Genomic DNA, 24,119 nt, shown 5'->3' with positions numbered 1-24,119 from the left:
ATAAACATAAACTTACCTCCATAACGGGCCAACATCGATTGATCACTTCCGGTTCCGGTTTTGCCACAAGAACTCCCCACGTAGTTTTTCTAAGAAATTGTCTGGCAATTGAGCATGCCCCCTGCCCTTGGACTACTGTCCCCAGCCTCAACATCTCGAACGCGGTCGGTCCCAGCAACACTAAACTCCCGGGGCACCTTCCCAATCTTCTGGGTCAGCTGACAGCACACGGCAATAGTGAGTACAAGGGAACACGTGTCAAACTACCGAACGGGGGTCGTGCTCGCACGAACAGCAAATACAAGTGTAAACCCACTTATACGAAAGTGCACGAAACAGGCACAAAGGCGGTAAAAAACAATACTTACACCAATTCCTAACACATGGTAATTCTCATAGGAAACTTCGTATAGCTACCTTCACTTCGGTTCGAGCTCTATACTATGTTGCACATCAACACGGCCACCTACTGTCAAAAGTTGCTAGCTACACACAAATTCAACCCTTTTCACTACAAAAGTTACAATTAAGTAAAAGGCAGAATTTAGTTAAATCCCAAACGTACCAGGAGATGTATTGTAGGAGAAGCAGATAAAAATGTACTAGTGGTCATTGTGTTCAATAGAATACACAGTGACTCTTAAAATAAGTAGTACGTGTTCACATAATACATAAAAACTTTCAAAAGGTATAGCCAGGAAAAGTGCTGCCTTAGGCTAAAAGCAAGTGGGGCACATCAACTAAGTAGTGGGTTGAAAATAAAAACAAATGGTAAAAACACGATGCTCTAAATATTGCATCCAAGTGTGCTCAAATAATAAATATAAACATGATGTAAATCAATAAATAAGCAGTTAAAACACAGTCCACGCGTAGATCTTGCCACCCGGCATTAAAACAGACGCCAGTTAACATAACCAACAAAGGTATAATTTTAGTATGTCTCATCTGTCAGACCAAGGAGAGGACTTCTCACTGCCCAGTACACCAGCTAGACCACCCACACCAACCGTGGCCCGTACTGTGGACAAAAACCAAGACACTTCAAGTCCCTGTTCCTTGAGGTCAAGGACCATCCCAAAGATAGCCTAAGAACTAAGGCGAAGGGGTATGCCACTGCCAGAAAGGCAGAATTATATAGATTCAGGATGGCCAATTCTGATACTCCACAACCAGGGACCAGTACTCAAGCCAATATAAACTACACCCTAACTGGGATACAGGCCACAATGTTTTCGATACTGTCATCCATAAATAATTTAAACCAAAGGATAGAGAAGTTGGCTTCGTCAACACCAGTTACTGTAACTCCTTCCACACTAACCACCGAACAAACCGTCACACAGGGTAATGTCACCGCCACACCAACCACACAGGGTTCAGCTACACATATCATCACACGTGCACACATGGTACCTCCAAACATTAAGAAGGACATATTGGAGGGAAAGAACGTAAACCTTATGTCCCTATTGATAGCATCCCAAGACAAAGTCAAAAATAAAACATACAATTACAGTGACCTGTCAGTGGTGCTCAAAGCCAAAGATCCCAGACTAAACAAAAAACTATCCATAACAGACTTCGTAATAGCATTTGCATTGTACAGAGACATAATTTGCTTTAATTTCCCCCAGCGCAGAGAGGAACTAGACCTGTACATGCACACATTGGTAGACCTGGGGAACAAGTACGGTGGCACCACATTTTACGATTACCACAATTCTTTTTCAGCCAAGGCTGCAACAACATTTGCATAGTTTAGTATTAGGATAGACTGGAACCACATGGATACTGAGTTGTTCTGTCGCCACTGTGCTGGGTGAGTGCCACCGGCTTGTGCAATTTGCTCGTCCAACTCTCATGCTACCAGTTTGTGCTCCAACGAGCCTAGTTTACCCACCACTAGCTACACCACCCCTAGCACAAGCACATACAAACAAAAAGGATTGAAAGGCAAACTGGGAAGACTGATAGTCTTTTTAGGTAAGGCTCAGATATGCAACAACTTCAATGCAGGGGGTTTCAGTTTCAGTGCCTACAGGTTGTTGCATATCTGCTCCATCTGTTTTCAAGCCAACGCCAAGGCTATGTGCCCTAACCGTCTCTTACCCAAAAAATGACTGACAAAGGTACAGGTCAGCACACTGGCTTTCTACCTCAATGCTCACCCATCACAAGATCTCGTTCAGTTCCTAATCACGGGTTTCACAGAAGGGTTCCATACAGGGTTAATTGCACTACCGGTAGGCACTATTGAATGTAACAACCGACAGTCAGCAACAATAGACCCTACAACAGTAGACAGACTCTTAAGCACAGAGGTGGAAAAAGGCTTCATGATAGGGCCATTCCAAACACCACCATGCTCATGTTGGTGAACCAACGCAACCGGCAAATACAAGAATAAAAAACGTTTAATCATAAACCTTTCGGCTTCTCATTCTGTTGTCATACCAAGCCTAAACTCATTAATACCTTCCGAGGAATTTTCCCTGCAGTATGCCACGGTAGACAATACCATACAGGCATACTGGCTCAGATATGCAACAACTTCAACGCAGGGGGTTGCAGTTTCAGTGCCTACAGGTTGTTGCATATCTGCTCCATCTGTTTTCAAGCCAACGTCAAGACTATGTGCCCTAACCGTCTCTTACCCAAAAAATGACTGACGAAGGTACAGGTCGGCACACTGGCTTTCTACCTCAATGCTCACCCATCACAAGATCTCGTTCAGTTCCTAATCACGGGTTTCACGGAAGGGTTCCATACAGGGTTAATTGCACTACCGGTAGGCACTATTGAATGTAACAACTTACAGTCAGCAACAATAGACCGACACAGCAGTAGACACACTCTTAAGCACAGAGGTAGAAAAAAGCTTCATGATAGGGCCATTCCAAATACCACCATTCTCATGTTGGTGAACCAACGCAACCGGCAAATACAACAATAAAAAACGTTTAATCATAGACCTTTTCGGCTACTCATTCTGTTGTCATACCAAGCCTAAACTCACTAATACCTTCCGAGGAATTTTCCCTGCAGTATGCCACTGTAGACAATACCAGACAGGCAACATTGGAGGCAGGGGGGGGGGTGAAGCGTGGTTGGGGAAAACTGACATATCCAACGCCTTCAAACTACTTTCAATACATCCGTCAATTTTTTGCTTACTGGAATGGCATTAATATGTTCATACCACCTTTTACAGGGAACTCCCCAGTAATACGGATAGAGGCAGTAGCCCACTCGGGTTACGCAGCCACTTTCGGAGACAAATGGTACAGAGACGCATGGCCAATAGAGACAGTAACTTTGCCATAATTCAACAACATTTCTGCCCTTTTCGAGATTTACCCAATAGTGGCAGCAGCCCAAGTGGACACCTTTGGAAAGGACAGGCAGTAAAATGCTATACCGACAACACAGCAGCATGCAACATAATCAACAAGGGCAGGTTCTTAACCCTTACCATCATGAGCCTAGTCAGAAGACTCATGTGGTTGGCAGCCGCACAACACTTCCACTTCATTTGCGAACATATACCGGGCTACCACAACACAGCAGCTGATGTCCTCTCTCATTCTAACCTACAGGTTTTCTACCAAATACATCCCACAGCCGGGAAAACCTCGAACAGACCACTGCTATTTCAGGAACTCATCCTGGACTAACTATACTCATGGTGCACGGGAGAATGCTGGTACAATCGGCACTCTCAGCAAACACCAGATGCTCATACAATCGAGCCTTAACTATCTTCAACAGGTTCATTACAGAATACAAGATCACAAACCCGTTGTCATTAGATACTATGGTGGCATTTACATCTTTTTGCCACTTGAATCTAAAACTAGCACACAATACGATAAAACTATGGTATACAATACCATGTCATAAATACATACCCTAGTCACAGTACCTTCATTTCTTCAAACCCATGCATTCCGAGCATTATCTGACACATTGGATACGCTACGCTACCATTTGAAATCGAAACAAACAACACCATAAAAATCGCTACTTATCTGGCCTTCTACGGGTTCTTACGACCAAACAAATTCACAGTAGAAAAGACCAATGATACCAACAAAATGCTAAAAGTGGCTGACCTAAACAAAAATAGGGAACACCATGTCCTGATACTTCAGCAAAACAAAACAAATCAAACAGGGCCACCTGTCGACATACCCACATACCCCACAGGCAACAAGAGGTGCCCAGTACAATTATTTGACCAGCTATATCCGAACCTAAGAGGTCAAGAAAAAAACGCCCCCCTACTAAGCATACACGGTAACCCTCTAACAACATCCAAATTCACGTTCTACATACAAACTCTCTTTTCAAAACTAGGGTTCGATCCATCAGCTTTCACCAGTCATTCATTTTGCATAGGTGCAGCAACAGCCACATCTTGTCAAAATATTCAAGTGCACATCATCAAAACACTAGGATGATGAAAGATGATCATGGTCAAATGATAAAGTCATCAGCGTACAACCGGTATATACCCCAACCGGAAAAAAATACTCAGACAATTGTTCAAAGACTTAGCCAAATAATGATAAAAGCCACATATCTCCACAGGTCTTGTTAACAATGAAATACATATTAAAGTTGCATTGCTTATACCTTTTTGCCCTCTTTATTTACAGGCCTGCCCGAACATCGGTTTTGGCACACCACAACCAAATTTAGTAAATATTATGTTAAACGCTTACTAATTTTTTTCCCCCTGACCACAAATTAGAAGGCGGAGCCTGGAGTTGTGGGAGGGGATGATCCGGCCTATTTAAACATAAACTTACCTCCATACCAGGCTGACGTTGATTGATCACTCCACCCACCACTCCCAATATACACAAATTCTATCATGGTGGGCCCTCTTTATTTACAGGCCTGCCCGAACATCGGTTTCGGCACACCACAACCAAATTTAGTAAATATTATGGTTAACGCTTACTTAGCCTATTTTCCCTGACCACCATATATATATATGTGGAAGGTTGGGCCTGAAGTTGTTGGAGGGGCCTGGTTTCTCTTCTTAAGGAGCGCCAGTCCCCTCCTCACTACCGTCTCAGGCAATCAATGGTGGCCCATCAAAGTTTTGGACCATTACCTTTCCTACAATCAAAGTACCCCTAACCAACCACTTCTGGCTTTACACGGGAAAATACTCACCACTAGCAGGTTAATGCTTTATGTTATAATGTTACTAGTGTGGTTAGGTGTTACCCAGATAATTACTCAGGTCATTCATTCCGTATCGGGAGGGCGCCACCGCGGCTTCCAAAATAAATATTCCCGTACACATCATCAAAACCTTAGGTTGATGGAAATCCACTGCCTACACTAGATACATACCTCAACCAACACAAGAGGTACGACAAGCATTTTGGAACATGTTAATGTGATGTATTCATGTTGTATTCATAAGCCGAATAAATTTTGTTATATCTCTTTTTTGCCCTCTTTATTTCAGGCCTACCGCATCATCATTCCGACACACCACAACCAACTTCCCTATATATCTTATTCCCCAAACTCTACAGCTTTTGAGGCCCTGAACACAAATGGAAGGCTGGGCCTGAAGTTGTGGGAGGGGCCTGGTTTCTCTTCTTAAAACACAGTCCACGCGTAGATCTTGCCACCCGGCATTAAAACAGACGCCAGTTAACATAACCAACAAAGGTATAATTTTAGTATGTCTCATCTGTCAGACCAAGGAGAGGACTTCTCACTGCCCAGTACACCAGCTAGACCACCCACACCAACCGTGGCCCGTACTGTGGACAAAAACCAAGACACTTCAAGTCCCTGTTCCTTGAGGTCAAGGACCATCCCAAAGATAGCCTAAGAACTAAGGCGAAGGGGTATGCCACTGCCAGAAAGGCAGAATTATATAGATTCAGGATGGCCAATTCTGATACTCCACAACCAGGGACCAGTACTCAAGCCAATATAAACTACACCCTAACTGGGATACAGGCCACAATGTTTTCGATACTGTCATCCATAAATAATTTAAACCAAAGGATAGAGAAGTTGGCTTCGTCAACACCAGTTACTGTAACTCCTTCCACACTAACCACCGAACAAACCGTCACACAGGGTAATGTCACCGCCACACCAACCACACAGGGTTCAGCTACACATATCATCACACGTGCACACATGGTACCTCCAAACATTAAGAAGGACATATTGGAGGGAAAGAACGTAAACCTTATGTCCCTATTGATAGCATCCCAAGACAAAGTCAAAAATAAAACATACAATTACAGTGACCTGTCAGTGGTGCTCAAAGCCAAAGATCCCAGACTAAACAAAAAACTATCCATAACAGACTTCGTAATAGCATTTGCATTGTACAGAGACATAATTTGCTTTAATTTCCCCCAGCGCAGAGAGGAACTAGACCTGTACATGCACACATTGGTAGACCTGGGGAACAAGTACGGTGGCACCACATTTTACGATTACCACAATTCTTTTTCAGCCAAGGCTGCAACAACATTTGCATAGTTTAGTATTAGGATAGACTGGAACCACATGGATACTGAGTTGTTCTGTCGCCACTGTGCTGGGTGAGTGCCACCGGCTTGTGCAATTTGCTCGTCCAACTCTCATGCTACCAGTTTGTGCTCCAACGAGCCTAGTTTACCCACCACTAGCTACACCACCCCTAGCACAAGCACATACAAACAAAAAGGATTGAAAGGCAAACTGGGAAGACTGATAGTCTTTTTAGGTAAGGCTCAGATATGCAACAACTTCAATGCAGGGGGTTTCAGTTTCAGTGCCTACAGGTTGTTGCATATCTGCTCCATCTGTTTTCAAGCCAACGCCAAGGCTATGTGCCCTAACCGTCTCTTACCCAAAAAATGACTGACAAAGGTACAGGTCAGCACACTGGCTTTCTACCTCAATGCTCACCCATCACAAGATCTCGTTCAGTTCCTAATCACGGGTTTCACAGAAGGGTTCCATACAGGGTTAATTGCACTACCGGTAGGCACTATTGAATGTAACAACCGACAGTCAGCAACAATAGACCCTACAACAGTAGACAGACTCTTAAGCACAGAGGTGGAAAAAGGCTTCATGATAGGGCCATTCCAAACACCACCATGCTCATGTTGGTGAACCAACGCAACCGGCAAATACAAGAATAAAAAACGTTTAATCATAAACCTTTCGGCTTCTCATTCTGTTGTCATACCAAGCCTAAACTCATTAATACCTTCCGAGGAATTTTCCCTGCAGTATGCCACGGTAGACAATACCATACAGGCATACTGGCTCAGATATGCAACAACTTCAACGCAGGGGGTTGCAGTTTCAGTGCCTACAGGTTGTTGCATATCTGCTCCATCTGTTTTCAAGCCAACGTCAAGACTATGTGCCCTAACCGTCTCTTACCCAAAAAATGACTGACGAAGGTACAGGTCGGCACACTGGCTTTCTACCTCAATGCTCACCCATCACAAGATCTCGTTCAGTTCCTAATCACGGGTTTCACGGAAGGGTTCCATACAGGGTTAATTGCACTACCGGTAGGCACTATTGAATGTAACAACTTACAGTCAGCAACAATAGACCGACACAGCAGTAGACACACTCTTAAGCACAGAGGTAGAAAAAAGCTTCATGATAGGGCCATTCCAAATACCACCATTCTCATGTTGGTGAACCAACGCAACCGGCAAATACAACAATAAAAAACGTTTAATCATAGACCTTTTCGGCTACTCATTCTGTTGTCATACCAAGCCTAAACTCACTAATACCTTCCGAGGAATTTTCCCTGCAGTATGCCACTGTAGACAATACCAGACAGGCAACATTGGAGGCAGGGGGGGGGGTGAAGCGTGGTTGGGGAAAACTGACATATCCAACGCCTTCAAACTACTTTCAATACATCCGTCAATTTTTTGCTTACTGGAATGGCATTAATATGTTCATACCACCTTTTACAGGGAACTCCCCAGTAATACGGATAGAGGCAGTAGCCCACTCGGGTTACGCAGCCACTTTCGGAGACAAATGGTACAGAGACGCATGGCCAATAGAGACAGTAACTTTGCCATAATTCAACAACATTTCTGCCCTTTTCGAGATTTACCCAATAGTGGCAGCAGCCCAAGTGGACACCTTTGGAAAGGACAGGCAGTAAAATGCTATACCGACAACACAGCAGCATGCAACATAATCAACAAGGGCAGGTTCTTAACCCTTACCATCATGAGCCTAGTCAGAAGACTCATGTGGTTGGCAGCCGCACAACACTTCCACTTCATTTGCGAACATATACCGGGCTACCACAATACAGCAGCTGATGTCCTCTCTCATTCTAACCTACAGGTTTTCTACCAAATACATCCCACAGCCGGGAAAACCTCGAACAGACCACTGCTATTTCAGGAACTCATCCTGGACTAACTATACTCATGGTGCACGGGAGAATGCTGGTACAATCGGCACTCTCAGCAAACACCAGATGCTCATACAATCGAGCCTTAACTATCTTCAACAGGTTCATTACAGAATACAAGATCACAAACCCGTTGTCATTAGATACTATGGTGGCATTTACATCTTTTTGCCACTTGAATCTAAAACTAGCACACAATACGATAAAACTATGGTATACAATACCATGTCATAAATACATACCCTAGTCACAGTACCTTCATTTCTTCAAACCCATGCATTCCGAGCATTATCTGACACATTGGATACGCTACGCTACCATTTGAAATCGAAACAAACAACACCATAAAAATCGCTACTTATCTGGCCTTCTACGGGTTCTTACGACCAAACAAATTCACAGTAGAAAAGACCAATGATACCAACAAAATGCTAAAAGTGGCTGACCTAAACAAAAATAGGGAACACCATGTCCTGATACTTCAGCAAAACAAAACAAATCAAACAGGGCCACCTGTCGACATACCCACATACCCCACAGGCAACAAGAGGTGCCCAGTACAATTATTTGACCAGCTATATCCGAACCTAAGAGGTCAAGAAAAAAACGCCCCCCTACTAAGCATACACGGTAACCCTCTAACAACATCCAAATTCACGTTCTACATACAAACTCTCTTTTCAAAACTAGGGTTCGATCCATCAGCTTTCACCAGTCATTCATTTTGCATAGGTGCAGCAACAGCCACATCTTGTCAAAATATTCAAGTGCACATCATCAAAACACTAGGATGATGAAAGATGATCATGGTCAAATGATAAAGTCATCAGCGTACAACCGGTATATACCCCAACCGGAAAAAAATACTCAGACAATTGTTCAAAGACTTAGCCAAATAATGATAAAAGCCACATATCTCCACAGGTCTTGTTAACAATGAAATACATATTAAAGTTGCATTGCTTATACCTTTTTGCCCTCTTTATTTACAGGCCTGCCCGAACATCGGTTTTGGCACACCACAACCAAATTTAGTAAATATTATGTTAAACGCTTACTAATTTTTTTCCCCCTGACCACAAATTAGAAGGCGGAGCCTGGAGTTGTGGGAGGGGATGATCCGGCCTATTTAAACATAAACTTACCTCCATACCAGGCTGACGTTGATTGATCACTCCACCCACCACTCCCAATATACACAAATTCTATCATGGTGGGCCCTCTTTATTTACAGGCCTGCCCGAACATCGGTTTCGGCACACCACAACCAAATTTAGTAAATATTATGGTTAACGCTTACTTAGCCTATTTTCCCTGACCACCATATATATATATGTGGAAGGTTGGGCCTGAAGTTGTTGGAGGGGCCTGGTTTCTCTTCTTAAGGAGCGCCAGTCCCCTCCTCACTACCGTCTCAGGCAATCAATGGTGGCCCATCAAAGTTTTGGACCATTACCTTTCCTACAATCAAAGTACCCCTAACCAACCACTTCTGGCTTTACACGGGAAAATACTCACCACTAGCAGGTTAATGCTTTATGTTATAATGTTACTAGTGTGGTTAGGTGTTACCCAGATAATTACTCAGGTCATTCATTCCGTATCGGGAGGGCGCCACCGCGGCTTCCAAAATAAATATTCCCGTACACATCATCAAAACCTTAGGTTGATGGAAATCCACTGCCTACACTAGATACATACCTCAACCAACACAAGAGGTACGACAAGCATTTTGGAACATGTTAATGTGATGTATTCATGTTGTATTCATAAGCCGAATAAATTTTGTTATATCTCTTTTTTGCCCTCTTTATTTCAGGCCTACCGCATCATCATTCCGACACACCACAACCAACTTCCCTATATATCTTATTCCCCAAACTCTACAGCTTTTGAGGCCCTGAACACAAATGGAAGGCTGGGCCTGAAGTTGTGGGAGGGGCCTGGTTTCTCTTCTTAAGGAGCGCCAATCCCCTCCTCACTACTGTCTCAGGTCAGGCGATTTGCCCCACCCACCACTCCCCTTCTCTTCTATCTTTATATAAGGTAGGCCCTCTTTTTTTCAGGCCTACCGCATCATCAGTTCCGACACACCACAACCGACTGTTGTTTTTCCCCGTATGTCTTATTCCCCAAACTCTATGGCTTTTGAGGCCCCGAACACAAATATATATATATATATATATATATATATGAAACATGGGGGGATGGTTGCACTCACCTAAACATGCTTAAATGGGGTGCTGCTGGGGGCCATATTATACAATAAACAATACACAAGATCCAGCGCACTCTCCTATCTACTAAACAGCAACTTCAATGTTGACAGATTATTAGTTTGTAAAAGTTTTTTTAAAAACACCTAATCTAGGCAAAAAAATTGGGATTTAGTTACATTATATGATCATACATTGCATAAGCCTGCCACAACGTCAATGTACCCCATCTTTGGCAGGTCCTACTCTCACAGTCTAATGTCTGCTCTTAAGAGATTAACCACTTACTTGGGAAAAAATTCCATCTGAGGCTCTCTGCAGTACAAGGCTAAATAGGGACCTGAGATGAGGCACCTGTAACAGGGAGGGGTGCAAAACCAAGGAGTTGGCTAGACTCCCAAATATATATAGGAAACATGGGGGGATGGTTGCACTCACCTAAACATGCTTAAATGGGGTGCTGCTGGGGGCCATATTATACAATAAACAATACACAAGATCCAGCGCACTCTCCTATCTACTAAACAGCAACTTCAATGTTGACAGATTATTAGTTTGTAAAAGTTTTTTTAAAAACACCTAATCTAGGCAAAAAAATGGGGATTGAGTTACATTATATGATCATACATTGCATAAGCCTGCCACAACGTCAATGTACCCCATTTGATGGAAATCCACTGCCTACACTAGATACATACCTCAACCAATACAAGAGGTACGACAAGCATTTTGGAATATGTTAATGTGATGTATTCATGTTGTATTCATAAGCCGAATAAATTTTGTTATATCTCTTTTTTGCCCTCTTTATTTCAGGCCTACCGCATCATCATTCCGACACACCACAACCAACTTCCCTATATATCTTATTCCCCAAACTCTACAGCTTTTGAGGCCCTGAACACAAATGGAAGGCTGGGCCTGAAGTTGTGGGAGGGGCCTGGTTTCTCTTCTTAAGGAGCGCCAATCCCCTCCTCACTACTGTCTCAGGTCAGGCGATTTGCCCCACCCACCACTCCCCTTCTCTTCTATCTTTATATAAGGTAGGCCCTCTTTTTTTCAGGCCTACCGCATCATCAGTTCCGACACACCACATGCCCCGTATGTCTTATTCCCCAAACTCTATGGCTTTTGAGGCCCCGAACACAAATATATATATTTTATTTATCCTATATATGTGTTTAAGCCACCCAGGTACTCTGTGGGTTAATAACAAATTTGCGTTATTTTTTTTCAAATTATCAGAACTGGAACAGGCTAGGCAGAGCCTCCTCTAATTAAACATTTGCCTAATGTATGTCTGTGTGCCAAATGTGCAGTAACTCTCTTAATCACAGTTGTGATAATGGTATCAAAGATAAACCAGATGCTAGAATTGTGCCTGTGTGTCTTGATAATCTCAGTAAAAATGTTAATTTTATTGTGCACATTTATTCAAATAGACTATCAAATTAATCAGCTAATAGTACAGAATGCAGAGTTGGGTACATAGTACGCTGCATTTTTCCTGAAAAGTACTATTTTGTGTCTCAGGAATGTACAGTTTTGAAACATTGTGAAATAAGTTCCTCTTCTGATCAATCTGTAAATTAGTTTTTAGTGTTTTTTTAATTTCAGAAAGCTAAATAAACACTAGAACAATTTTCTTCTTGATAGGACACCAGGCTGATGAATAATGCATACAACGAAGTTGTGTAAATAATACAAATGCTCAAAACATAAAAATATTAAATATTCACATTTAAAAATCCTGTATTTATTGCAAAGCTCTCCAATCAGATGGTAGAGGGATGTGGTTTATAAACCACTGCCACAAAGGATTATGGGCTATGTAGTTCAATAATGGCAGGGGTTTGGAATACATGATGAAACTGCAGTTTTGGCTGATATTAGCTGTGGCCGTGGCACTATATTCTTTAACGATATATATGAAAAAGTAATGTAGGAAAAGTATATAGCATGTGTCTGTGCCGTAAAAAATCGAACATTTTAATCCTTATCTAATCTAGGCTGGTCAGCTAAAACACATATATGTTCCCAGTAATCTTATATTGATGGATATCTGTTTAAAACAAGTGCATGTAAGAGGATATAGAAATGTTGACATCACAGATTCAGTAACCATCATGAAAGAAGGATTATGGTGAGGTGGGACAGAGGAGACAGTGAATGATGCACAATGGTGCAAAACATTTTTTTTGCAAAGCCTAAAATTGAGCATGCAAAAGAAAATTAGGTCAAAATATATATATAATCTTTGCTAAAGGGGCACTATAGTCACCAGAACAACTACAGCTTAATGTAGTTGTTCTGGTGAATATAATCATTCCCTGTAGACATTTTGATGTAAACAATGCCTTTTCAGGGAAAAAGCAGTGTTTACATTATAACCTAGGGACCACTCCAGTTGCCACTCCTCAGATGGCCCCTAGAGGTGCTTCCATGGGAAGTGCTGCACACCGTGCAGCACTGACGTTCAGTGTCTTCACCCTCTGCATGGAGACACTGAACCTTCCTCATAAAGATGCATTGATTCACTGTAGGGAGAGGGAGACTCTGTTCATAAGACAAGGTGAGTTATCAGTTTGATTTATTTTTTCAGTTTATTTAACTTTTACTCATGGGGGAGCTGACAAGACTAGGGGCATCAGGACTATAGATTTAGGAATACAGATATGAAATGCTACAGTGTTCCTTTATGGATTTAACCATGCTCACACTAAATTGTTAGGATGTTTCATGCCGGCATAACAGGGTTAAAGCCAACTCTGTGGAAGACGGCATGAAACATTGTTAAGGGGTTAATGCATAGTTCTTATTTATTATGTGCTTGCCAGTGTTTATTTAATTGACAATACATTTTCGGCGTAGTTTTCACCATAACTATGTTTTCAGTGATGAAAACAACACTATAACTAAATAAAAAAAAAAGTCATTATGACGACAACTATAACAACAATTAATGACCTTTTAGTCAAAAGACTATGACTAAAACTAAATAAAAATGTTCCAAGGACTGGGAGTTTGAGGGATCTGCACAGTGTAGAACTGCACTTTTCTGGACAGAGATCTCAGATGTCTTATATGGAATCTGTTCAAGCTACTCTCCCTACTTGAGAGTCACAGGCCCGAGTGCTCCTATCACAACTTGGACTATTACTGCCTTCACTTTCCATATCCTTTCTAGCTCTTCTTTCAGTCCTTGGTAATCCTCCACCTTTTCATGTTCTTTCTTCCTGACTTTAAAGTAACTTGGTTTTGCCATATCCACCATGACTGCAGTTTTCTGTTCCTTGTCTACCACCACGGGTTTGTTAGCCATCACTTGCTTGTCTGTCTGGATCTTGAAGTCCCACAGGATCTTAGCGCTGTCATTCTCAACTACCCTTTGTGGTACCTCCCATCTAGACATAGGCAGCTCCAATCAATATTCTGTGCAGATGTTTTGGTACACTGTCCCAGCAACTTAGTTGTGTTTATCCATGTATGCTGTTCCTGCTAACATCTTGCATCCGGCTACTAGATGCTGGACTGTCTCAGAGGCCTCTTTGCACAGTGTGCACCTTGGGTCTTGCCTAGCGTGGTAGACTCCAGCTTTTATTGATCTGGTGCTGAGTGCCTGTTCCTGTGCTGCTAGGATTAGTGCCTCAGTGCTGTCTTTCAGTCCTACCTTTTCAAATCACTGGTAGGATTTTGTCTGCTGGTGGTTTACCCCATGGAGAGGTTTGTCTTGCCATGGAACCTCATTTTTTTCTGCATCCGCTATCTGTTGTTGTCTCAAGCATTCCCTTGCAGTTCATCTTTGGGAGTCATCTTCGTGATGTACTTGTGGATGCTCTGTGTGTCATCCAGGATGGCCCCAACCTTCTTCCTTCTGGCTGGTGTACACTCTTTGGGTGCTGGATTTCGGATGGAATCCTCCATTCATAGTGAGTAGTATTTGGGTCTTGGCATCCATGGTGACCAGGTCTTCTCTTGGCCAAGTTATTATACCAGCTGGGTACCTGATGACTGGCAGAGCATATGTGTCGATTGTTTATATCTTGTTCTTGCCATTGAGTTGGAACCTCAGGACCTGTTTGACATTTTGGAGGTACTTGGATGTTGCTATCCTCATTGCCTCTTCATCATTGTTGCCATGTGTTTGTGGTACTCCCAGGTATTTGTAGCTGTTCTCTACATCTTCTATTTGGCCTTCTGGTACTCCTTCTGTTCTGATCATCTTTACTCTTTTTGCTATCATTCGCCAACACTTCTCTAGTCCGAATGACATTCTGATGTCTTTGCTGTATATCCTAGTTAGGTGGATCAGTGAGTCAATGTCCCACCTATTCTTGTCATACAGCTTGATATGGTCTATGTAGAGTAAGTGGCTGATGGTAGCTCCACTCTTGAACCTGTATCTGTATCCACTCTTGATGATCTGACTAACGGGGTTTAGTCCTATGCAGAACAGCATTGAAGATAGTGCATCACCTTGGCATATGCCACATCTGATTTTCATGTGTTATTGTCCTGGAATTGGCTTCTAGAGTTGTTTTCCATTAGTCCATCGAGTTCTTGATGAAGGCTCCTATTGTCTTGTTGACCTTGTAGAGAGCCAAGCATTCCAGTATCCATGTGTGTGGCATTGTGTCATAGGCTTTCTTGTAGTCATTCCAGGCCATGCACAGATTGGTCTGTCTGGTCTTAGAATCCCTTGTGACTGCTTGGTCTACCAGTAGTTTGTGTTTTGGTCCTCAGGTGTTGTTTCCTATCCCCTTCTGAGTATTGCTCATATATTGATTCATATGTCCATCAAGCTTGGAGGCTACAATGCCTTACAAGAGCTTCCATGTTAATGATTGGTAGTTGGATAGTGTTTTTCCCTTGTAAGGGTCTTTCATGATCAGTGTTAGCCAGTCAGGGTGGGAGCCTGTTGCTAGTAGCTGGTTCATTTGTGCTGCTAGGCTTTCATGCAGCGTTGTTAACTTCTTTATCCAGTAGGTGTGGATCATGTCAGGTCCTGCGGCTGACCAACTCTTCATGTGTGCTTATTTCCGCAGCAGCCTGGATCTATCTGTGAGCTTTTCACCTCTGTGAAGTTGATCCAGCTTACTAACCTCCTTCCGTTTTGTCTTTTTCTTGTCTTCCAGTTGCAGTCTCCATGGTGGGCATTGCTTCTCTTTCAGCCTGATCTTGTAGTCAAGTACCTGGAGGATCACTAATGCTGTTATGCATTTATATATTTATTTATTCCATATACTTTATTTAGCAAGGTGACATCGTACAAACAGTCTGCCAGATAGATTGTGAGTAACCTGATATTTTTGCACACTTTATATTGGTAAATTTCTTCTAATTTGAATACTCCAGCATTGTTTTGTGTGTTATGTATGGCTGTTGTGAGGTACACCACTGATTGATATGGTTGAAGAATAATACATTATTTTTTGTTCAGTGCAGTACCTTTAACAAGTAATATCCAGCAATGCTGGGCTTGCTTACCAAACTCTTTAAGGTTATCCCTTTAATGATAGTCACTAGAATATGCTTAGTTGTTCGAAACAATATTTATTGAGATAAGATTACTTATGGGTAATCTGGCACTAACCACCGTGTATCTTAAGCAGGTATAAAAGCAGTGCTTCTGAATTGTTTGGAACTAAATATGATTGTCAGATTTTGAGCTAAAATAGCTCAAATGAAACATACTGGACTTGTAGCTTTTTGGGGGGATATTTTTTACCTAAAATTGAAAATTCACTCAGCTATAAAACAATATAATTACCAGTTATTTTATTATTTTCAACAAGATGTAATTTTTTCAGTAATCACTACTTTAAAATCTAACATTTTATTTTGTTTGTGTGCAGAACATTGAATTGAATTACAATTTTAATCTTGAGAAAGAAGGCTGCTAATAGCATGGGATTGTCAGCAGCAGATAGCTTTAGCACACCTGATAATTTTCCTGCATTCAGCTGTACAGCGACAAGGAGCTAAATACATGCTGACCAGATAAATATCAGTAGATTTGGAAAACACATTTCTATTGATAGAACCACTTTAAAGAAAATGATATTTAAAGCTAATCATTATTAACTATGCTACTACATTTAGATAATGATGATGTCTTAAAATATTACTCAAGTTCTGGAATCTTTAAAATGGGTGCTGTGTTTCATGTGTTGGAAGTGATGTGTACCATGGTGTCGATAAGAACAAAGTGTTATCATTACAGCTCAAATTGCCTATAGCTTAAAGCTTTATGATTATGGGGATTATTCACTGAACTCCAAGCTTTCATGATTTAAAATCTTGACTACAAAATGTATGTTACAATAGTGAAGATGAGACTATAGCTATGTTGGCAATTTTTTCTAAATCAGCACTTGTTGCTTCAAAGTTTGCAATACATTTTTTTACCATCGGGCCGTGAGAGGGGAGGGGGGGAGTGGGGGGGCGGGGGGGGGGGGGGCACCTAGTGCGCTCCGGCCTGTGGGTTGCATGGTGCAATTACACAGTAAGGGTAGAGGAGTTTCTGTTCCCCTACCCGGTATGAGAGGAAGTGCTCACAGAGAGCACATGAAGGCTTCCTGTTAGACCGGGTAGGGGAACAGAAACTCCTCTACCGCGGTCTGCCTGCTTGGCCACACTACAGCAAGTTACAGACCTACAGGGAGAGCGGGTCTATAATTGGACACATGGGGGCTAGGGAGGAGGCTATAGTGGGACAAATAGAGGTGGGGGGGCTATAGGGACTAGGGATGTGCATGGGAAAAATATTCGGTTCGGCATTCCAAAATTGGGACTTCAGCAATTTGGAACTTCAGCACTTCAGCTCGGCTCGGCACTTCGACACTTCGGAACTTCGGCAACTTCGGAACTTCTGCATTTCGGAATTTTGGGACTTCGGCACTTCGGATGTTCTCTTGCAGCTGCTTAGTAGATAACTCCCTAATTCCCACGGTATTAGGTAGCTATCTACCAAAAGGCTAAAAGACCTAAATTGGTCTTTCAGACAAATTTACTAATACTAAGTAAAAATTACTTAGTATTAGTCAATTCTGCCCCCACTCGCTATACCGCATGTCTGTTAAACAGTGAGCAGGCTGTGGCTGCTCACTGTAAAAAAACAAAAAAACACTGTGTCCTCCCTCCTGAGCCCCTACCTGTGCCGCATGAGTGGGGGCTTTTAACCTGAAGGGGGGGGGGGCTATTGCCCACCCTGGTCCCCACCCCTGAGCAATGGGTGGGGGCCCTAAAGTAAAATAAGGGGGGGGGACCTATTGTCCTTCCCCTTCCTCCACCCCTGAGCGGGGGTGGAGGCCCTAAAGTAAAATAAGGGGGGGGGGGGACCTATTGTCTAGGTATTGTCTATTGGGGGGCCAGGGAGGGGGACAATAGTATTAGTAAATTTGGCTGAAAGACCAATTTAGGCCTTTCAGCCTTTTAGTAGATAACTTCCTAATACCATGGGAATTAGGGAGTTATCTACTTACTCATTCCCATCCATTGACTGACTAAGTAACTTAAATTTTATACGAATCTGTTACTTGTTTGTTGTAAGTGTTGCAAATGCTTACAGCTGAATCCTGGCTATGTTTGTATACTTTTTTTTAAATCAGGTATACATTGTAACATTCTTCATTCTTCCACTGGTTATATTAGTACTTCGGCAATTCTGTGCTTCGGATCTTCGCACTTCGGAACTTTTGCACTTCGGCACTTTCGGAACTTCGGCAATTCAGCTATTCGGACATTCAGAAGTATCATAGAATTGCACATGGAGGGGGTATATGGACACATGAAGTGCTTGGAGAGAGTATAGGGACTCATGGAGGGCTGGGAGGGGGGTATAGGGACCCATAGAGGGCTGGAAGGGAGGTATAGGGACCCATAGAGGGCTGGAAGGGAGGCATAGGGACACATGAAAGGCTGGGAGGGGGGTATAGAGACACATGAAGGGCTGGGAGGGTTGCTGGTGGGACACATGGAGGGCTGGGAGAGAGGGCTAACAGGACACATGGATGGCTGGGTGCTAATTGTACACACGGGGGGGCTCAAGGGACACATGTGTGAATGCTGCTGAGACACATGAGAGGGCTAAAAAGAAATACAGGGCTGGGAGGGGGCTTATGGGATGCATGGAGGGCTGGGAGGAGGTATAGGGACACATGGAGGGTTGGGAGGGTGGGCTACTAAGACACATATCTCAGGCAAACCCTTCAAATTGTTGGCGTTGTTTCCATCCAGATGGCTCTATGTTACATATCTGGTGGACTTGTCCTAGAATTAAGCCCCTTTGGAATATATCATTCAATCTTATTAACTCGATAGGAGGTATACATCTTGAACAAAAGGAGGAAATTGCCCTATTACATCTACTAGGAAGGGAAACTAATGAGAAAATAGATATTCTTTTTTTTTTTTTGTAAATCTGTTTTATTTGTGTCAGCAAAGTCAAGGCAAAATAGGACTCGCAGGTCCCAAGAGACATATCACGATCTACAATAGCATGGGCATCATTCAGCAGTGTAGGAAGCATGACTTGTGGGTATGCTCTCGGGCTCGCAGGCCCACAATAAGAAAATAGATATTCTGATTATACACTGTTTTATGGCAAGTAAGACCTTAATTGCTAGATATTGGAAAAACATAGAGATACTATCTAAAGAACACCTTAAAGCTCAAATGTTACAACAATTAGAGATGGAAAAAGGCTTGACTCTTATGAATGTTTATTCCAATCACAGAATTTTGGAGCTGTATTCAAACCTTATTGATAATATTAAAGGGGTTTAATGTGTTTTTGCTAAGAGGGCTTTCTCTGAGGTAGCTGAACTTTAGTATAGGGTTCAGTTATATTCAGACGCTTTGACCATACAATTTCTCTTATTATATAATATCCTTTGAAATCATGTCTACTGTCTACCAGAGGGTGATCAGACCATTTAACTGTTTCGATATTAACGGCTAGATTAATGCTAATCAAACCATGAACTAAAAAGTATATTTTTGTTATGTGCTACAGACTAGGTCTTTTTGACTATGTATTATATTGAAGAATCGATTGACCAGTAATGTTTATTTGGTATTGTATTGTCTATGTAGGCTTTTAGAAGTATGTTGGAATGGGTATGCAGACTTAATTTAGCAAATTGCAGAACCCTCTGGCATTAGAGTATGTGTTTTTTTACTTCTGTATGACTTGTTAAATTGTCATACCACTGTATGGGTGATCTGAGAGTTGGGAGTTCTATGTTAGAACCACTCTCTGCTGTGTATTTATATTGTTTATAAAATCAATAAAAAGGATTTATAAAAAAAAAAGAGAGGGGGCTAATGGGATGCATGGAGGGCTGGGAGGAGGTATAGGGACACACGGAGGGCTGGGAGGGATGGCTAATAAGACACATTGAGGGCTGGGGGGCTAATGGGATACATGGGGGGGCTACTGAGGCACATGGGAGGGCTAATGAGACACATACAAGACTGGGAGGGAGCTAATGGGACAAATGGGGTGCTAATGAGATGCATGGAGGGGCAAGGGAGTAAAAAGACAAACAGAGAGTCTGTGGGGAAAAAAGACACGAAGGGGTCTGGGGAGAAAGAGACAGAGGGGCTGAGAAAGATGTACAAAAGACACACAGAGGGACTGGGGAAGGGAAGAATGAAACACACACAGGAACTGAGGGGAAAGAGACACACATGAGGGCTGGGGCCTGGGAAAGAAACTCACAGAAAGGTTGGGGAAGGGGAGAATGAAACACACAGAGCAGCTGTGGGGAAAGAGACACACAGAGGTACTGCGGCCTGGGAAAGAGACTCACAGAAGGGCTGGGGAAGGGGAGAAGGAGACAAAGGGGCTGGGACTAAGAGACACATAAAAGGGGCTTAGGGGAGAAAGACACAAGCAAAGTGCATCTTTACTTGTGTCTCCTGCTCTCCCTTTAATTTAGAGTTGACCGGCGAGAGAAAGACTTCGTATTAAAGGGACACTATAGTCACCAGAACTACTACAGTTTAATGTAGGGGTTCTGGTGTATATAGCCTGTGCCTGTAGGCTGAGCACTGTAAATGCTACCTTTTCAGAGAAAAGGCAGGGTTTACATTGCTGCCTAGGAGCATCTCTAGTGACATTCACTCCTCTATGAGGAGATGCTGATTGGTGCGGTGAAGCACAGCATTTTGCCACACATGCGCAATAGCCTCCCAATGCTTTCCTATGGGAATTGAATTGTCGTTGACTGAGATCATCCAGTTGTCAGTCAAAGTGAAGAGCACACCCTTGTTACGTCAAAATGAGCAAGATAACATCATTTTGTACTGCCGTGCAATAGCATACATTCATAATTTCAGTCCAATTACGAAACTTACCTTATTATGTCAAGGTAGTTGGACTGAAACATTGATTATATGCAAATGCACGTCTGCTTACAACAAATACGCTCTTTTGTTTATTTTGAAGCCCTATGAGTGCTTTCTTTCACGTTTGAGTGATAGTTTTAGTTTTAAGTTTTTTTTCCCCGCTTTCAGATCTACACACTATGCTGGCGCGATGCATTTTGGGGCTGGTATAGAATTTTTTTCCAGAGCTGTTTTTCATTCCGAGTCCAGCCCTGAATTTAGTAAAGGGGTACCCAAAAGGTAGATTGCCAGATGCTTTAAAACTACAACTCCCATAAAGCCACTCTAAAGGCATGCAAATCATCATGGAGTTGTAGTTCTAGTACATCTGGGGATCTACCTTTTGAGCACCCCTGATTTAGTGTTTAGTGGTTTAGTTTCCAAATTTTAGAGCCAAGGGTTAAAATGATCTGCCTGTCATTTCTGATTTGTGAATATTTTTTCTTGATTGCTGCCACAGGTCCATATTTCAATCCTCGCTCTCGTCAGAGAATTCCCAGAGACCTGGCGATGTGCGTGACACCCAGTGGGCAATTCTACTGTTCAATGTGCAATGCAGGAGCCAGCGAGGAGCTTGAATTTCGGCAGCATCTGGAAACAAAATTACACAAAAGCAAGGTTTCTGAGCAGCGCTACCGCAGCGAGATGGAGAACTTGGGATACATGTAGTGAAATTGCCTGTGACAAGTTATTTGTGTACACTTTGTTGTTTGGTTGAGTTTTCAATCATTGCCTCTAAACCTTTCAACATTTCACAGATTATTGGCCTTTTCATACATTACCACTGTGCATTCCCAGTATTTGAGTTGTAGATTCTCCATTGCTACATATCTTTCAAGGATGCCTTTTGAGATCATAACATTTGCACAGCAAGAGACATAAAACACACAATCATAAGTAAAATATGTTCTTCACGTGTAAAAACACAGTGATTGCTATTAGTGAACCTTTTTACTTGACTTGCCTTGTTAAACATATATTTCTTCTAGCTGCGTTATGCAGCACACTGTGCAATGGACTACGTGTGAAGTAGCTGTCGCTCCAAAGAATCTTCTTTTGGAAATGATAGGACAGTCTCGTTGACCACATACTGTTCGGGTAGTGTGACCTATGTGACTCTTGCAACACTTGGACATTGGAATTCTGAAGAACTGCACAAATATGTTGTGTGGTCCAACAGGTATGAAATAGGATTTAAAATAGGTGATGCCACTGAAAAGCTCAACAGCTCATCACTGTGTTTGCCAAAAGACATTATCAGATTATTTTTTTTTGCTCTGTGGGCATTAAATCAATTGATGTACAATGCTAATTAGTTGTTTTTTCCCTCTTCCAAATAATTGAGTTCTTCTGCACTTCATTCCTTATGCTCTTCTTGGAGCCACCAAGAGACATTCAGCTCCAAAAGCTATAAGGATAACTATATTGTGGGACTTTGGCCAGTGAATTAAGAGAAGGCATGCTTTATTTTAGTTTTCAATGTATCAGTGTTTTCTTTAGAGCATTAAATATATACCTTCGTATGTGATACACTCTTGCATCACTGGGACAGAAGATGGTCTACAGAAAATTCTCTCTCCTGATCACCTCCACATGGATCTACAATTGTTTCATGATTATCTGGAACCATTAAAAAGGCTTTCATGGCTCACAGCCTACCTCAAGTCAATTCCATGCAACCCCTTCTATTTTTTATTCTGGTTAAACGTATTGATGTTAATGACAGTTAACTTTGATTTATGTGTATCTAGACATGTCTCTCAATTCTTGTTACCAAGAAAAAGGCGGTTAAGGACAAATGTCTCCTTTCTCATATTCACAAACCACAAAGCAGAACATTTCAGATGTTAATGAAATAAAACAGCACAGCTTAATTATATGATGAACTTGCAAATTGTCAAGATGTATTGTCGCAATATATACATATCACTGATTAAATTATACTTGCTATTTTGTCAAGGAAAGGAAGGGTTTTAACATTAATATGTGTACTTTTTATGTTTCAGCACATTATTGTGGTACAGTATGTAGGCTAATAAGGAGTGTAATTAGGCCGATTTTAGTGCAATGGTGAATTGTTATTTTGTTCTTTAGCATATATAAAAGGCACCAAAAGATTTAAATGCAGTTTGGACCTGAACTACCTTATACGTACATTTATATTGGAGATATTTGGTAAAATGGTCAGAGATTAAAGCTTTAGTGCTTTTAAAACACTGTGTAAAAATCAACTTAAAGGAATACTAAAGGATCAGGAACACAAAGATGTATTCCTGACACTGTAGTTTAAAAAAAAACTATCTAGACCCCCTGGCTCGCTTTTGCCCCCCTAAATATAGTACAATCTTAACTTTATTCCACTCAAGTGGTTTTTTACCCATTTCTTTCATAGGTTTTTAGTTAATCCCTATTTGTTCCAGTTACCGAGCAGCTTAGTGCCAGTCTATCTCCCTCTCCCCTGTGTGGTACATTAGGTACACCAGAACTGCTCTTTTTAACTTTATTCCAGTCTACTGATGCTGGCTCTGCACCTGACCTGCCTCCTTGGCTGACATCATTAGAAGTGATGGTCTCAGCCAATCACAATGCTCTTCCACCCTGACTAATCAGCATCTCCTCATAGAGATGCACTGAATCAATACATCACTATGAGGAAAGTTCAGTGTCTCCACGCAAAGGGTGAATACACTGAATAACAGTGCTGCACAGTGTGCAGCACTGCCCCAGGAATCACCTCTAGTAGCAATCTGAGGAGTGGCAACTGGAGGTGTCCCTAGGCTGTAATGTAAATACTGCCTTTTCTCTGATAAGCCAGTGTTTACAGCAAAAAGCCTGCAAAGACAGACTATACTCACGTGAACAACTACATTCAGCTGTAGTTGTTCTGGTGACTATAGTGTCCCATTAAATGTTTTGAACAAGAGATACTTGCAGGATTATTCAGACTGTAAATTGTTGGAAATTCACTAGAGAATTGCACATTTTAATAAAAAAAACAGAACTGGAAAACATCCAGGTCAGTTATGTTTAAAGCTTGTCAAGGCTAGCTTTACCCTAACACTCAAATCAAG

General features: G+C 42.0%; 1 protein-coding gene across 2 annotated transcripts in view; it reads left to right on the top strand.

Moving 5' to 3' along the window:
* Positions 1 to 22,909, top strand: part of ZMAT3 (zinc finger matrin-type 3) — an 87,099-nt gene extending 64,190 nt beyond the window's left edge. For both annotated transcript variants that reach the window (XM_063441050.1, XM_063441051.1), the window contains one exon: positions 21,509 to 22,909. In XM_063441050.1, coding sequence (XP_063297120.1) covers positions 21,509 to 21,717 — 209 coding nt within the window. In that variant the 3' untranslated portion in view covers positions 21,718 to 22,909. The remainder of the gene's footprint in view (positions 1 to 21,508) is intronic.
* Positions 22,910 to 24,119: the final 1,210 nt, after the last annotated feature.

This window comes from Pelobates fuscus, chromosome 2 (genome assembly GCF_036172605.1).
Source record: "Pelobates fuscus isolate aPelFus1 chromosome 2, aPelFus1.pri, whole genome shotgun sequence".
Lineage (NCBI taxonomy): Eukaryota > Metazoa > Chordata > Amphibia > Anura > Pelobatidae > Pelobates > Pelobates fuscus.
Note: the sequence above shows the minus strand (reverse complement) of the source record. Positions and strands in the feature narration are given on the sequence as shown.